The sequence below is a fragment of the Dromiciops gliroides genome, chromosome 5 (genome assembly GCF_019393635.1).
Source record: "Dromiciops gliroides isolate mDroGli1 chromosome 5, mDroGli1.pri, whole genome shotgun sequence".
In the NCBI taxonomy this organism is placed as follows: domain Eukaryota; kingdom Metazoa; phylum Chordata; class Mammalia; order Microbiotheria; family Microbiotheriidae; genus Dromiciops; species Dromiciops gliroides.
In genome coordinates this window covers 88,532,438-88,550,233 of record NC_057865.1, presented here as the reverse complement: position 1 = coordinate 88,550,233, position 17,796 = coordinate 88,532,438, and the positions used below count along the sequence as shown (strand labels likewise).

General features: G+C 38.2%; 1 protein-coding gene across 7 annotated transcripts in view; it reads left to right on the top strand.

The window, feature by feature from the left end:
- The window catches only part of DPP6 (dipeptidyl peptidase like 6), a 1,357,728-nt gene that overhangs the window by 1,009,172 nt on the left and 330,760 nt on the right, over positions 1-17,796 (top strand). For all 7 annotated transcript variants that reach the window (XR_006353239.1, XM_043966312.1, XM_043966314.1 and 4 more), the window contains exon 6: positions 14,613-14,665. Coding sequence is in view for 6 of the 7 variants with exons in the window: in XM_043966312.1 (XP_043822247.1) it covers positions 14,613-14,665 (53 nt within the window). In the remaining variant the exon portion in view is untranslated. The remainder of the gene's footprint in view (positions 1-14,612; positions 14,666-17,796) is intronic.

Sequence of the window (17,796 nt, the reverse complement as noted above, 5' to 3'; positions counted from 1 at the left end):
GACAGGGTAGGGAGGGAAGGAAAAATATAAAAATATAACAAGTGTGCAGCAGAATAAAAGAACATTTAGAAGGAAGCATAGAAAGTGGAGTAGCTTTGAAAACAAAGAGTAGTACTTACATGGGTTTTTTTTTAAGCAAACAGTGTGAAATGTAAATTCATGGTTTTATAGTGAATCTTTTTTGTGTATGCTGTGTATACAGAAACTTTTTATCTTTATGTATTTAAGTTCAAAATTAATTTAATTTTTTTAAATCTACTCTAAACACTTCATTTAGTAAATAAAATAAATGTGATCCAGAAAAGGGAAAGTATTTTCGTAAAGTCCTATGGGAACTTAGTGACAGAATCAGGATCAAAAGTGGAGTCTCCTGGGGCAGCTAGGTGGTGCAGTGGCTAGAGCACTGGCCCTGGAGTCAGGAGGACCTGAGTTCAAATCCAGCCTCAGACACTTAACACTTACTAGCTGTGTGACCCTGGGCAAGTCACTTAACCCCAATTGCCTCACTAAAAACCATCCAAACAAACAAATAAACCAAACAAACAAGAGTGGAGTCCCCTGCTTCCCAATCCAGAAAGCTTTCTCTTATCCTACACTGCTAAAATACACTTATCATTCAGACGATGTAACAATTACATCTTTATTGAAATGGTTAAACTGAAAGTTAGGATAATTTCAAAGAATTCATCAGAATTCATTCAGGGAATGGGGTTTATAGAATATTAGAGCTGCAGTACACCTTAGAGACCATCTAGTCCAGGATTTCTTGACTTGGGATCCACAGGACCCTTCTCCCCCCACCCCCCCAAAAAAAGGAGTTTATGGATAATTTTCAAGGGCTCCATGAACTTGGATGGGGAAACAGTTGTATCTTTATTTTCTCTGATCCTTTAAGTAATATTTAACATTTCCCTCTTGAGAAGGGGTACATAGATAGGTTTCACAAGACTGCCCAAAAGGTCCATCCATGACACAGAAAGTTAAGAATGCCAGGTTTATTTCAAACCTCCCATTTTACAGGTAAAAAAACTGCAACCCACAGAAGTGAGGTGACTTCTCCAGAACCTAGCATGTTATGTAGCACATAGCCATTATTTCCTACGTGTTTGTTGACTGATTAATTGATTTCCCTGAATCAAATCCAGGGCACTCAAGAGTATAAGAATTGGTGTCAGGATTTAGATGCTATTCCTCTGACTCTAAGGAGAATGTTAGCCTTTTCCATTATGGCATGCTCCCTAAGAGGCAGAATCAGAATCAGAATCAGAGATCCCTCTTAGCCTTTCAGTGGAATGGGTAGAAGTTCTACTTAGTGAAGAATTCCTGATAGTCATACTGTGGTTACTATTGGAGGTACTATGCTTAATGAGATGTCTTACAATATAAGAAAATTTTAAGTTTGTATTTCTTAGGAACTTGGAGAAATGATATTTACCTAATAAGTCCCTTACTTGCTTCACGCTGGATGTATTATCTAGTGATTATCCTGGAGCTCATGCAGGCTAAACTGTTCCTTAGGCATTTAAATTCTATTGTGTTCTATAAAACTTTTGTTCTCAATAACCTTTGAGAATTAAATCATTTGAGATAGCAGATTTCAAAAGGGTTAATATGCCATGTCAGAACAGTTTGGTTTTTAAGTGATATGTAATGAGTCGGTGGGGTTTTTGGTGGGGTTTTTTTATGTTTTTTTTTTGGCTGGGCAATGAGGGTTAAGTGACTTGCCCAAGGTTACACAGCAAGTAAGTGTCAAGTGTCAAGTGTCTGAGGCTGGATTTGAGCTCAGGTCCTCCTGAATCCTGGGCCAGTGCTTTATCCACTGTGCCAACTAACTGCCCCTTGAGTGTTTGTTTTTGCTGAAAATCTTTCTCCTCAAGTGTACTATTCCCTACCTCATCCTGCTAAACAGTTTATTAAATACAATTTAACCTTCTCCTGATGACTCAGGGTCACCATTCCAAGAAACTAGATGAAGGGAACAGAATGGGAAAAGCCATAGAGAAGGAAAACAGAATCTCAAGTGTAAGGAATTGAAAGAAGTAAAGTCAAGAAGCATTTGTTAAGCATTAACTACATATTGTGGAATACAAATTGTTGTTCTTTCTTCATGTTTAATGAAGATCAGTGACATCACAGGTGATGTCTTGATTCACAAATGAATTGGATTTAAGTGAGACAGATTTGCACAAAGCTGAGAGCCTTACTTTGTCTTGCAAAGTCATCAAAGTCCAATGGCAAGACAAAAGTCAAGATGAACTGAAATGGCCTGGGATTCTTTGATATCTGACCAAGCTCTGAGCACTCAACAATGCTGCTTCAGCCACCTTCATGGCTGTTGGAAAAAACTGTTCTCATCCACCCATTCCAATAGGGGAAGACTTCATGCACTTGGGACAGACATCCCCCTAACTCACCAACTGTGCCCATCTGTTGAGATAGTTTTACTGGGGTGTGTGCATACTAAAATTTCTTGGAGCCACAGGTGAGTCTCTCACCTGTGAAATACAAATACAAGCATACTCTCAAAGAGCTTACATTCTAATGGTGGAAGACAACACATAAAAGGAAACTGAAAGGAGGGGCTAGGGAGTGTTAGAAGTGTGGAGAGTCAAGAGAGGAGTTCAGAGAAAAATGAAGGGAAAAAACAACAATAAAGTGGGGCAGCTAGATGGTGCAGTGGATAGAGTACCGGCCCCAAGAGTGAGGAGGACCTGAGTTTAAATCCGGCCTCATACACTTGACAACTTACTAGCTGTGTGACCCTGGGCAAGTCACTTAACCCCAATTGCCTTACCAAAAAACAAAACAAAATGAAACAAAAAACAGAGAGGAATGAAGGAGTAAACATGGCTGGTTTGGGCCCTTCCTTAAAAATGGAGCTTTTGGGAAGAACTGACCAGAGGAAGGTAGGGTGAAAAGATGGCTGGAATGTGATAGAAAAAGAAGTCTAGAAAGGTGGGAGTGAAACCTAGAAAGGATTATCTAAAACATTAAAAAGAGAGGAAAGGAAGCAAGAGAGATCTATGTTCATTGAATAACACTTTATAGTAGTGTCAAGCCATTGATTTTCATTTTGAAAATCAGAATGTGTGTATAAATATGTATATAAATCAAGCAATAAACATTGAGAGCCTACTAGGAATGAAGCACAAGGTATACAATAAAGGTGGGGGTGAGGAATGACTGTCCCTGTCCCTAAGAAGCTCACAATCTAATGAGGGAGAAAAGAGATAAAACAAATATATACAAACAAGATGTATATAGAACAAATAAGAACTAATCAAAAGAGAGAAAGTCCTAGAATCAAGGGGGACTGGGAAAGACTTTCTGTAGAAGATTATCAATCTTTCTATCTTTCTTTCTTTCTTTCTGTCAGTCTGTCTGTCTATCTATTTATCTATCTATATATCTATATCTATCTATCTATCTATCTATCTATCTATCTATCTATCTATCTATCTATCTATCTATCTATCTATGCATGTATATTTTATATAGCAGCTAGGTGGATAGAGGGCTGGGCCTGGAGTCAGGAAGAGTCATCTTCTTGAGTTCAAATCTGGCCTCAGACACATACTAAGCTGCATGATCCTGGGCAAGTCAGTTAACTCTGATTATCTCAATTCCCTCATCTTTAAAATGAGCTGGAGAAGGAAATGGCAAACCACTCCAGTATCTCTGCCAAGATAATTCCAAATGAGGTCAGTAAGAATCAGACACAAGGGAAATGACTTAACAACAACAACAGAGATGTCCATATATACACATATGTGTATGTGTATATATGTATATACACACACACGTATATGTACATTTCTATAAAGAACCTAGAAACTTGGTTTAGGCTATATTTAATCCAGAGTAAATATTTGTCATTTCTCCCAATGGAACTTAAAACATTCCAGCAAAAGTCAAAAGAGGGTTACACTTCTGCCTCAGTTTATTAATGTTCTATCCATAAAATGTTGTATGCATACTCTTTGGTGGTCATGTTTTTGAAGATGATTTTACATTCATTTTTGGATTTATGAATTTGCATGTTAACTATCTATTAGGAAAAATAAAAACTTGGGGGTAGCTAGGTGGTACAGTGGATAAAGCACAGGCCTTGGATTCAGGAGGACCTGAGTTCAAATCTGGCCTCAGACACTTGACACTTACTAGCTGTGTGACCCTGGGCAAGTCACTTAATCCTGATTGCCTCATCAATAGAGAGAGAGAGAGAGAGAGATAAATGGATGGATGGATGAATGGATGGATGAATTAATGGATGGATGGATTGATGAATGGATGAATGAATGAATAAATGAATGAATAATGAGCTAGTCAGACTGGATGGCCTTTAATAATGTTTTTTTTTGTTTTGGGGTTTTTGTTTGTTTGTTTGTTTGTTTGTTTTTTGCAGGGCAATGAGGGTTAAGTGACTTGCCCAGAGTCACACAGCTAGTATCAAGTGTCTGAGGTCAGATTTGAACTCAGGCCCTCTTGAATCCAGGGCCAGTGCTTTATCCACTGAGCCACCTAGGTGCCCCCTGGATGGCCTTTAATATCCCTTCTGGCTCTGAATCTATGATCTCAGGACCTCATCTGTCTTCTAGAGACTTAAGCTATGGAAATCATTATACCGGACTTCCTTATGGAATGATTACCATCCAATGATGTTAATATGTCATCTGGGAATGAGAACATATTAAACCTTTTTCACTCATTAGCATTTCAGCACACTATTAATCAGGTTAGCTAGCCAGTCTAAAGCAGGGAGGGCAGGCCTGTGTGTGTGTGTGTGTGTGTGTGTGTGTGTGTGTGTAAGGTTGGTGGGGTGGAATGCTGTGGCAGGGTATCATATGAGAACCCTAAGTGTCCTAGGGAGCCTCTATCTAAAACAGAGGCTATTAAAAGTGAAGTGAAGGGGGCGGCTACGTGGTGCAGTGGATAAAGCACTGGCCCTGGATTCAGGAGGACCTGAGTTCAAATCTTGCCTCAGACACTTGATACATACTAGCTGTGTGACCCTGGGCAAGTCACTTAACCCTCATTGCCCTCCAAAAAAAAAGTGAAGTGAAGAGTTTAGAAGACAGATATTGACTTCTTTGCAAAATGGAAGGACTTGGGGTTTGTTTTGAAATTTATGTAATATTAGAATTAACAATTAATAAATTGTGCATATCCTTTGACCCAGCAATACCACTACTAGGCCTCTACCTGAAAGAAATCTAAGAAATAGGAGAAGGACCCATATGTACAAAAATACAAAGCACTAGAAAATAAGGGGCTGCCTATCCATTGGTGAAGGACTGGACAAATGATGGCAGGTGAACGTAATGGGATTCTATTCACTGTAAGATGAATTGCCGACACATCTCAAGCCAGCGCTTGTTTGGTTCAAGCTCAATATTGGGATGAAATCAGGCACTAGCATCAATGAACCATTTACAAAATGAGATTCACTTTGCTTTTGAATAGGAAGGATAGGCAAAAAGGATACAGTATCTTTGGATGTGGGCCTCGCTATGGAAATTTATCTGTTCACCATGATGAAAGACATGGAAACTTGACAAGGTCTTCAGAAATCCACCAAATCCAAGGGGCCTACACTCCATGCAGCTGGGATTTTTTATGTTCTTACATGACCAGGAAGCTGCATCTTGGAAGCCAGGGCCAGTCAGTCAGGTCCTGGTAGTAGCTTTGTCTTTTTTCTGGTAAAATCTCCCCATGTTGTGAGTGGGAAGAAAGAAACTGTACGAGAGAAACATAGGTCCTATCACATAATAAAAAAGGACCATTTCAGAGAAGCCTAGAAAGACTTATATAAACTGATTCAGAGTGAAGTGGGCAGAATCCAATTTATACAATAACAACATTATAATGCAAACAACTTTGAAGGACTTAAAAGCTCTAAATGATGCAATTGCTAATCATGGTTCTAAAAGACTGATGATAAGCCCTGCTTTTCACCTCCTGACAGAAAAGTGATGGACTTGGGGTACAGAATGCAACAAGTATTTTGGAACATGATCAATGAAAGAATTTGCTTTGCTTGGCTATACATATTTATTCAAATAATTTGGTTTTTTTCCTCCCAAAGTAGGGGAGGTAAAAAGGAGAGAAATTTTGTTTAAAAGAAAAATGACTTACTAACTTTGTGACCCTGGGCAAGTCACTTAACCCCTCTTGCTCCACAAAAAAGAAAGAAAGAAAGAAGAAAGAAAAGAAAAGAAAAGAAAAAAGAAATATTAGAGGGCAATAATTACTTTAATAAATTTAGTATTATCATTTACATGATTTGAGAGTTTGGAAAACCTAGACCAAGTTAAACAATTATAGATACCTATTGCATAGTACAGGAAAAGAGGTCTAAACCCCTTCCCCACCCACCCCCACTCCATATAAAAGTTAACCGTGTTCTGTTCCTGTGATTTGACAGGTACATTCTTTAAATATATTGGGTTTATATTGAGTGACAGGCCTCATTTTGTAAATATTATGCCTAGCACTGGATATAAACAGAAGAAATGCTATAGTGGTTGAAGATAATGATCTGTCCAGGCTTTCTTTTTCTGTCTGTGAAAGTGATGTCAAAAGATGTGGGGAAGAGCATGTCTGCTGTCCAGCATGTCAGTCCTGAAAGGTTAGAGATTTCCTCAAACATTTCTCTCTTCCCTAAATTTCCTGCTATGGATCTGTTATCCATGCATTTATTTACATCTTGCTGAATCTAGTTATATTTCCAACCTTTATTACTTCTTAGGAGGATAACATATCATTTATTTACCCTGCATAACGAATATTTTCTTTAAATTAGAACTTCAAATAAAGTTCTTTTAAACTTCATAGGCTTATAGATTTAGAGCTTAAAGAGACCTTAGAAGTCACTGAGTCCAACTTCCTCAACTTAAAGATGAGTAAACTAAGGCTAATGCTAGGTATATGACCTGTTGATAGCTTGTACACTATGTGCATTATGTGCACAGTGCTCATAAACTATTCGAATTTGCATAATGCACATAAACTTCGCCATACTTCCTGCCTGTGAGTGGTATCACTGGATCAAAGAGTATTCACAGACTAGTGATTTCTGAAGTGTAGTTTAAATTGCTTTCCAGAATGGTTAGACCAATTCATAGTTCCATCAACAGTAAATTAGAGTATCTGGCTGCACACAGCTCCTCCAAGAATTGTCATTTTTCTTTTTTATCTTCTTTGCCTATTTGATTGCTGTGTGTTAGAACCTCACAGTTTCATTTTTCATTTTTCTCTTATTGTTAATGATTTGGAACATTCAAAAATATGATTATGGATAGCTTGAATTTTTTTCTTCTGAAAGTTGCCTGTTCATATCCTTTAGCCATTTATTTATTGGGGAATGACTGTTGTTCTTATATATTTGTATTAATTCCCTCTATATCTTGACTATTAGACCTTTATCAGAGGAAATTTGAGGGCAAGGATTTTCTCACTCTTATTCTAACTATATTGATTTTGTTCATGCAAAAACTGTTTGACTTTATATAATTAAAATTATCCATTTTATCTTCTACGATCTCCCCCATTCGTAGTTTCTTCAAGAGGAGAGTTAGGAGGTACTGGACATAGTGAATTTTAAATAACTTCACAAAAATGAAATTAATTACACTTTAATAAATAGGAAATTGCCAATTATATTTTTGAAAGTCATTTCCAAATCCACTGACTACAGTCAGACCATTGACTTGTTAGAGTAAAGGCATCAATACCCAATTAGAAGAATACAAATGGGAAGACACTGTATGTAATTCACATAACTCCTATTTGGCCTATTTTTTAATTGATTCAGAAAGATGGGAAATGGTTGAAAAATACCCAAGAATTGACACAGATCATCACTATTTCCTAAGGAATTTTAAGCAATCAATTACCACAAGAAGACCAAAAAACCTGGGCCCTGCATTAGTAGATAAACTCTTGATGTTGTGCCAAGAAGAGATATATGGCAGCCAAATAAAAACTAGTTTAAAATATAACATAATTTATAAAATTTCATGGGTAAGGATGGTAGAAGATTATGAGCAGCATCACTTCAAAAAATAGTCAGAAGGTTGGCAAGAGACCCAAGTAAGGCAAGTAAGGAGTAGGCATTTAAAAAGGAAGCTACCAGGATAACAAGCTGATGAAAAATGGAAAAGATCTGTGAAGTATGTCTGTGGTAATCTCTGTTCTCCATCAGTCTTAAAGGAACCAACATGTGTGAACTCATCACATACCTCATCATGCTGCTTAAGGAAGTAGAAATGGTGCCAAAAGGAAATAAAGAAGCAACTGAATGACATCAAATATATGCATAAAAGGTCTTTGCTGGAGGTGACATAATTTTGAAGGTTGTAAAGAGAAAGAGAGATTACCAAATACTTGGAAATAAATCATAGACATTGTTACAAAACAAGTTACCTTGGAAAATATCCATAATTGTTGTTACATTTTCCTGCTTTCCTATTGTTACAAAATATTTGAGAAAAATTCATTAAGGGCATCTTGAAGATACGTGAAGGGAATGAACAGGATTTCTCAAATAATATTCTACAGCAAATTATGTCATTACAGTCAAACAATTGACGGAAAGCTATGGAGAATAGATCTCTCTATACTTTTTTTGTTGACATTAAAAAAGAAACATTTGATTTGGTAGAGTAAAATGTTGTATGAAAAGCTTTACTCCATAATGGTCAACAGATCCACTATTTCATCAATGTAGGAGCCCTCTCACCTGGTATAGATTGCAACCCAATTTATGAGGTTTTTGTCAAATCCTCATAAAAGTACTACATAGAGATATAAAAGTTGCAGAGGGGGAGGTTTGGCTTTAAAATAAGGAAGAATTTCTAGGCAAGGTAGCCAGTGCCTGTTGTTCCTGCTACTGGGGAAGCCAAGGCTCTTGATCTCTTGAGTTCAGGAGTTTCAAGTTGTAGTAGGAGTCCAAACCAAGACTGATCCTTCAAGAGCAGAGGGCTATTGGGATGCTTTAAGGAGATGAAAACAGGCCTAAGTTGGTAAAATAGATCAGGTTAAGACTTCTATGCTGATCAGTTATGGGATTGGAACCATAAGTGACCACTGCATTTCCAGCCTGAGTGAGATAGGGAGACCTGTTTTCACCAAACCCCCAAACAAATATACTAATATTACTAATTCCAAATAAGGGAGAACTACCAGTTATCCAGATGATGACCTCAGAAGATAAGGAGTTCCTTTTGACTTAAGGTCTTCATGCAAAAGCAGAATAACCACTTTATGGGGTTATTACAAAAGGAACTTTTGCCCATGGACATATTGAGCTAGAACTTCCTTGAGGTCCCTTCTGACTCTCATATGCTAATAAGAGGGATAGGTTTGAAAGTAATATGTTAAATTTATATCATTCTTTTAAAAAATCACAGTGTAAACACTCATCGTCCATATAATCATATTTTTCTGTTCCACTTTATATTAAAAAAAATGAAATGTTTAAAGGAGGAAGGAGAACATTCCAGGTATGAGGACACCCAGAGAAAGTGCCTAGAACTTAGTGATCCTGTTTGTTTAATAACAAAGAGGCCAGTGTCACTGGGTTAAAGAGTATGAGGTAGGGAGTAAAGTGTAAGATTGGAAAGTAAGAGGGGGCAAAGTTATAAAGGGTTTTGAAAGCTGAAAAGATTTTTTATTTGATCCCAGAAGCAATAGGGAGCTACTGGAGTTTGTGTGTGCACGTGCATGCGTGTGTGTATGTGTGTATGAGACAGACAGACAGAAACATACATGATCAGACCTGTGTTTTAGGAAAATCTGAATGAAAAAGCTGAATAAAAAAAGGAAACAGAAAGGGGAAAGACCCATCAGAAGGCTACTGCAACAATCCAGACATAACATGATGAGGGCTACCAGAGTGGTGTTAGTGTCAGAGGAGAGAAGGGGGCAAGCTTAAGAAATGTTGCAAAGGTGAAATTAGCAGGTCTTCCAACAGATTGCTTATGGGAAGGAAGATGGGAGGGTATTGAGCATGACACCCAGTTTATGAACCTAGGGGACTGAGAAGATGGTATCACCTTATATAGAAATAGGGAATAGGAGGGTGGTAGTGTTTAGAGGGAAAGATAATGAGTTCAGTTTTGCACATATTGAGTTTAAGAGGTTTGCTCAACATCCATTTAGAGTTGTTTGAAAAGCAGCTGGAAACATGAGATTGGAGGTCAGCAGAATAGTTAGATCTGGGCATCATTAATATAGAGATGCTCATTAAATCCATGGGAGCTCATGATATCACCAGATGAAGTAGCACAGAGGAAGAAGAGGGCCTAGGACAGAACACTCTCCTGGAAGTGATCTGGATGAGGATCCAGCAAAGAAGACTAAGAAAGAGTGGTTAGATAGGGAGGAGGAGAACCAGGAGAGAGGGGTGTCCTGAAAACCTAGAAAGAAGGAGGAGAGTGTGACAAAGGCTCGGCTCTTTCCCCCTACCCATGACTTCTTGTGGGTCCTAGCTTCCTCCCAAACAATCTCAGGGCCATTTTCCTACAGTAAGGCTTTTTCTAATTGTTTTCCCACATTAAATTAATAACTGTGAGGCAGATACATAGGATAGTAGTTAAAGCACTGGGTTTCCAATAAAGAAGTTTGAAGTTCAACTGCTGTCTTTGACACTTCCTAGTTACATGAACTTGGGCAAAGTTACTACTTTGAGGTTTACCCTCTCAGCCTCAGTTTCCCAATCTTTTTTAAAAAAGGATAGCAATAATCTTTACCTCCCAGGGTTGTTGTGAGGTTCAAATGAGATGATATATGTAAAATGTTTTGCAAATATTGAAATGCTATGTAGATGTTTGCTATTTTTGTCTCTCTTGATAATGTTTTACAGTGTATCATTATGTAGAATGTTGTCCTATTCAGCAGTAGGATGAAAGCTGATTCACAGGTAGCACTAGATCCCTAACCCTGTGTATAGACACTGATTTCAACCTTATTACACAAGCTATTAACAAGGAAAACTTTCAGAGGGAATTTATGCTAAGGGACTAGGAAATGAGCTTACTCTTTAGGTATAACATTCACTTCAAAAATGAATGGCTCTTCAAAGAGCCCATTCTCCACTGTCACTCCACACCTAGGCTACCATTTTCAAAATGGCTGCCTCTTACTATCAAGTGGTACTGCTGCTCAAGGAGGATGGAGTGTTAAATGTGTGTTTTTCACCATGAGCACCTATCCTGCAAGGTAGAACGGTATGGGAAAGTCTTTGATCCTTTCCTGTTCTCATCAGCGAAGCAAGTACAATTTAAAATTCATAACTTCTCATGCTGGGCTGTTAGTAGACAGATGCTTTGTAAACTATAAAATGCTATATAATATGAGTTATTATTAAACATGAACCAAGCTTTCCCATAACAAAGTATTCATTAATTGAATCATTGCTCATTAGCTAAAGAAGATACAACATCCTACCATTTTCAGTCTCATGGAAGCCATGTGGTCTTATGAAGGTGAAGTTCAGTTTAAACACTGTGTTTCCATGACCCCTGCCTTCATCCTTTTCATCTGTTAATGCTCCTTCTATACTCAAATAGCCTCATGTTAGGCTTATTTGTATACTCATTGTGTTCCCTTAGAGGAATGTAAGCTTCTTCAGAGCAGACACTATTTTGTCTTATTTTGTTTCCATCCTCATATGCCCAGTGCCAGTGAGTAAGCTTGGGATAATTGATAGAGCCAGCATCTTAGTCAGAAAACAAAATTTGGCTCAAGTCCATTTTCAGACACCATATCCATATGACCCTGGCAAGTCACTTAACACCAAATCTCAGAATTTCAGTGAATTCTCTAACATTGGAAGGTATAAAGCAGGGATTCGTCTGCATTGGTAACAGGGAGTTCCCTAAACCACTGAAATCTCAGGTAGTGATCCCCAACCTCACAGACAGACAAGAGTACTTTGGGTATACCCCCATGCTTTGCACTCAGTAAGGGCTTAATGTTTATTGAGTTGGATTTATACTGCTCTTTGTAGAATATGTAATAAAAGGGTATGACCAACACAAGCAGGTCATCCTTTTAATTAATCAATCAGCATTTGTTTAGCACTGGGAATAAAAGGTCCAAAATGAAACAATTACTGTCCTTAAGGAGCTTTTATTGATCAAGGGAGATGTTCATGCATACATATATACACACACATACATACATACATACATATGCAAAATAAATGCAAGGTGATTTTTAATTGGAAACTGATCTAAGAGATCATTGTAAAGCAGGATGAGAACATACCATTTCATTCTTATTCTTGGATTCCTTTAGTCTCATTGAAAGCTTTGCACACTATTGGTGCTCAAAAAACAGATGTTGCATTTAAATTGGAATCTTTCCTAGAAATTCTCAAATAAATGTGTCTGATGATGAAGTCTCCCTACCTCTTTTCCCTCCTCTTTCTAAGCCCTCTTGAAATTCCTAAAGCCTAGATCTGTTCAGGTCATCCTTCCCTACTTAAATATCTTCAGTAGCTCAATACATAGTTGTTGAATCATTTCAGTTGTGTCTGACTTTGTAACCCCCATTTGGTGTTTTCTTGACTAAGATACTGGACTGGTTTTCCATTTCCTTCCCCAGTGTATTAAGGCAAACAGAAGTTAAGTGAGTTGCCCAGGGTCACATAGCTAGTGATTGTTCTTCCTGGTTCCAAGCCCACCACTCTGTGCACTATGGCGCCACCTAGCAGACCAATATTGCCTCTAGGATAAATAACAACAACAAAATCCTTTGACATTTAAAGCCTTGCGCACTGGGATTCCTACATCCTTTGCTTGACTTATTTTATATGAGTCCTATTCATGCACTGTCCACTGTCCTTCCAGCTGTCCTACCTGCAATCTATCTACCATCTTTGTGGCCTTTGCAGGAGAGGTCCTTAACTCCTGGAATGTGCTTCCTTCCCATAGCCACATCTTAGAATTTCAAGCTTTCTCCACAGTACAACTCTGGTAACCTCCCCTAAGTGATGTTCTTCCTGGTTCTCTCTAGTTATTATCACACATTAGTTGTTATAATTGTTCTGAGGCAGCTAGGTGAGATAGTGGATAAAACACTAGGCTTGGGGAGGGGTGAGGGAAGGGAGAGAGGGAGAAAATTTTGAAACCAAAAATCTTATGAAAACAAATGTTGAAAACTATATATGTAACTGGAAAAATAATACATTTTAAAATACCAAGTTCAAAGACATCAAGTTAAGAAATCCTGGGCTATATGATCTCTAATGTCCCTTCCTGTTTTAAATCCTCTGATCCATGGGGCAGCTAGGTGGTGCAGTGGATAGAGCACTGGCCCTGGCGTCAGGAGGACCTGAGTTCAAATCTGGCTTCAGACACTTAATACTAGCTGTGTGACCCTGGGCAAGTCAGTTAACCCCAATTGCCACACACACACACACACACACACACACACACACCCTCTGATCCTTTTCTGTCTGTGATTTCCCCACCATTCATTCACACAGTGAACTCTAGGCATCTCCTTGACAGTTTGTACCCACTTACTGACTCATGCTCTGAATTTGTATCCTCTGCCATTTCAAGAATTCATGTTGAGGTATTTTGAAGTGATATTGTCATGATGCCTGTACATTATTGCCATTAGAAGAAAAGCAAATGCCCAACCTGTTTTAATTGCACCACAGTGCCTCTCCAAAGCAGAGAAGCGGTTCAGTTTTCCTTTCATTGCAGCACAATGCTGAATTCCATTAATTCCTTAACATTTGGTTCTCTGACCAGTAAGTAGAGAGAAATAATGGCCTAAAGTTGATGGAATGGGTGAAAAAGATGGAATTCCAGTCATTCATTCACACACACCCCATTCTCACATCTGCTCTGGTAGCCAGTGGAGCACTGGAGGATCACTGGAATGAAACCTGGAAGACTATTTTTGTCTCTTTAGCTCAAACACTCTGGAAAGTTTTCATATCAACTTTTTAAAAGAAAAACAGATGCATAAACATGACCTTCTTTTGACATCAAGAAAATCATGATAAAGTCAGTTCCCTAGTGGCTTTTGGGTAGGTTTTCCATCTGTGTGGCATCCTTTAGAAAGTTAAAAAACAGAAGCAGCACACCAGGATGTATAGAGGGGTGATTAATTTGCCCAGCTAAATTTTCCTTGGCCTCAAAATGGGATTTTGCAACTCACTAGGTTCAGGGAAATGGCATTTCTGGTTTTACCCTTTGCTACCATTTCCAGAGGACTCCAGCAGTGAGTATCTATTATTGTCCTGTTGTGTCTAGCTATAACCATGTCTGACTGCCTTCAAATGACCAAGGTGTCCTCATTAATACCAGGTGCTATATTTAGCCACAGCTGGGAACATGTTCCCTTAATTTAATCACAAACCTGGTAGCCATGGGGATGACACTGCCCTGGGTACTGAGTGGAAAGGATGAAAAGAAAACAAACATGTTATGTAAATTAACTTCCTAAGTAAATAAAAAGCTTTGCTTCCCGGCTTGGGGATTAACTCCTTGTGTTCGAAAGAGGGTTTGCTTGAATTGGCGGTGATGAGGTGGGGTGTGGATATACACACACACAGACGCTGTTTCATGGCATTTTCTTTGTTTGTCTTCCAGATTTATCAACACTCATATACCGGATATTATTTCCTGAGCAAAATTCCTTTTGGGTAAGCTTCTTCCATTTTTTTGTCCTTTGGGGGGGAAAAAACACAAACCTTTGTAGATATACACAAAAGAGAAGGCCTAGAAAATAATCTGTGAAAACTGTCCATAGGACATGATTGATTGGAGAATGCTCTTCTCTGGAGACAAAGCATTGTGAGCTGTACACTAGGACTGAGTGACATCTTTGGGCTATGGTAAACCTGGGGAAGTGACCGAAGTGGGCCCTGATCTTTGAGGGAGGGGTGGCTCGTGGCAGCTACATAGGAGAGCCAGGAACCCTTTGGCCACTGAGTTGCTAAAATGCAATTGTGTTAACCGTAAAATAGAGATAATGTTAATACCCCTGGAAACATCCTCAATCTGGTGCCCTTTGGTGACACTGCCTCCTTGCAATGGTTTCACCAGCTCAATGCTCTTCTCAGTATTTGTGTTCTGGCTTCTTTTGATTGAGGTGACTTTTGATAACAATAACCAGATATCACCTGCATAAAAAAGGAAGGAGGAGAAGAGAGTGATTTGCTTCATACTTCCTTATTTGTACTTGTAATTTTCTTCTCAGCTAAGGCCAGGACATTATCCTACTGATATCCTTCAGAGCTACTCAGACGAAGCTAGGCGGCACAGTGGACAGAGAGCTGGACCTATAGTCAGGAAACCCTGAGTTAAAATCCTACCTCAGACATTCTCTAGCTGTGTGATCCTGGGCAAGTCACTTAAAGACTGTCTGCCTTGGTTTCCTTATCTATGAAATGGGATTAATAATAGCACCTGCTGGGGGCAGCTAGGTGGCACAGTGGATAAAGCACCAGCCCTGGATTCAGGAGAACCTGAATTCAAATCCAGCTTCAGACACTTAAGTGCCTTACTAGCTAGACTTACTAGCTGTGTGACCCTGGGCAAGTCACATAACCCCAATTGCCTCACCAAAAATAAATAAATAAATAAATGATAGCACCTGCTTCCCAGGATTTTTGTGAGGACAAAATGAGATATCTGTAAAGCACTTGGCAAACTTTAAATGTGAGCTGTTGGCTCATTCTGCCTTTTTGGAAATACTCTAAAAACATAAGTGGGATCGAACTTGAGCCACATTGTAGAAAATAAAAGAGACCTTTTCTGTTTATCATTGCATCCCTTTTCTTCAGCAGGAGGAATCTTGAAGGCTTAGAAGATTCAGAAAAAAATCACATACTTGTCCCTAGGTCTTCCAAAGAATGCAGTTTCCATTTAGAGATATTGCATTGCTATTCCTTGTATCTGTACTGTAGAGAAATCTTTCTGAGTTCACTTGAACAGAAAAAGCATAGTACTCTGAAAATCAGGTCACAGCACCGCTCAGTTCAGTTTTTCTTTCCTCTGTTGCCTTCAGAACACAGTCATCTCTGAAATACATGCCTACTTAGAAGATGTAGGAGTGGGTAGGAAGTAGACAGGGTGCCAGACATGAAGTCAGGAAGGCTCAATCTCCCTGAGTTCAAATCTGCCCTTAGACATTTACTAGCTGTGTGACCTTGGGCAAGTCACTTGACCATGTGTGCCTCAGTTTCCTCATCTGTAAAACTAAAAGCTGGAGAAGGAAATGGAAAACCATTCCAGTATATTTGCCAAGAAATGGAATCACAAAGAGTTGGACACAACAGAAATGACTGAATAATAATTGAGTAGGTGGGAAACAGAGATTGGAAATGAGAGACGACTGTATCTCTCATTCCCTGTAGTAAGAAACAAAACCCTCCTAACATAGCATCCCCCTCTTCTTGTATTACAGTCTCAAAACACCAGTGTGGATTTTTACTATGCAAAGTATGGGGAAAGGTCTGTTGGCAACCATAGTAGTTGTAGGATGGTAAAAGTTTCATAGGTTCACAGAAACTTTGAAAGTGAAATTTCAGTTTTCACAAGGAAATTAAAAGCCTTAAGAGGCACCATTAAATAATTGCTCCATAAGCATTTGTTAATAAAACCAGAGATGCCTATAGGTAATAAGTTCAGGTAGAGTGATTGTGAGGTTCTAGTCTAAGGAAACCAATATGAGAAAAGACATTTCACTGGGAATTCAAATATACCAAGTCAAGCATATTGTATTGTTGAAAAAGTATATGAATAGATATAGAAAAGGTATGATTCAAATACCCTATTAATCTTTTAGAAATATCGAAGCCATTAGAAATAGATTGCCTATAGTTGGAGGGTTGAAATATACATAGAATTTTTCATTTTTTTAAAAAAGCATATTTTAAACAGTAGCTCAAATATGCTTGACTATGGAAAAATTATTATCTTATTTTTCATGAAGATATACATCTTCCAAGGTCATGTCAACCACAAATATAATTATGTCTTGAGATTTATCTAGCCATTCTGGGAATAATAACATTTATTATAGATGGCAGATATTATATTGCATGTTATAATTCAAAAAAAGTATAAAAGCTATATCATGTTGAGATAACATACTAACATAACATTCAGAACTTATGAGAGAAAATTCCAAGAACCAGGCATTCAAAGTTATCAATGACATAGAAAATCAAAAGATAATATTTTCTAAAGGCACTATTTCAATATGTATAACAATAATAGCTGGCATTTGTGAAGTGCCTTCCAGATACAAAGTAATGTTGGCATTCTTTCACATCTGATCCTTATATGATTCAATAACAAATGTTATTTTCTCCCATTTTACAGAAGGAGAAACTGAGGTTCAGGGATAATAAATGAATTGCCCTAAGCTACACCATTTTCAAATGGCAGAGACTTAGACTTAAATCCAGTCTATTTCAGTCCAAATTCACTGTTCTTTCCCCTATACCACAGCACTATGTAATCAGCTGCTATCATATTATAACAAAGGCCCTTTTGATACTTTATTCAACAAATATTACACACACACCCTTATAATGGGTCTAAAACAAATGCAAATTATGTCAAGTTTCACTATATTATAGATAAATAATTCTTGAAAAAATACAGGATTTCTCCTGCTATTCTATAACATTCAGTCTAAATAATGGGAATGGGGAGAAGAGGGAAGGGCTCAAATGAAGATGAAATCCTGTTCTTTGTTCTGGATAGGTAGCCCCCATCCTCCTTTCCTACTTTGGTTACTAATCAAAGAGCCTATAGACCACAT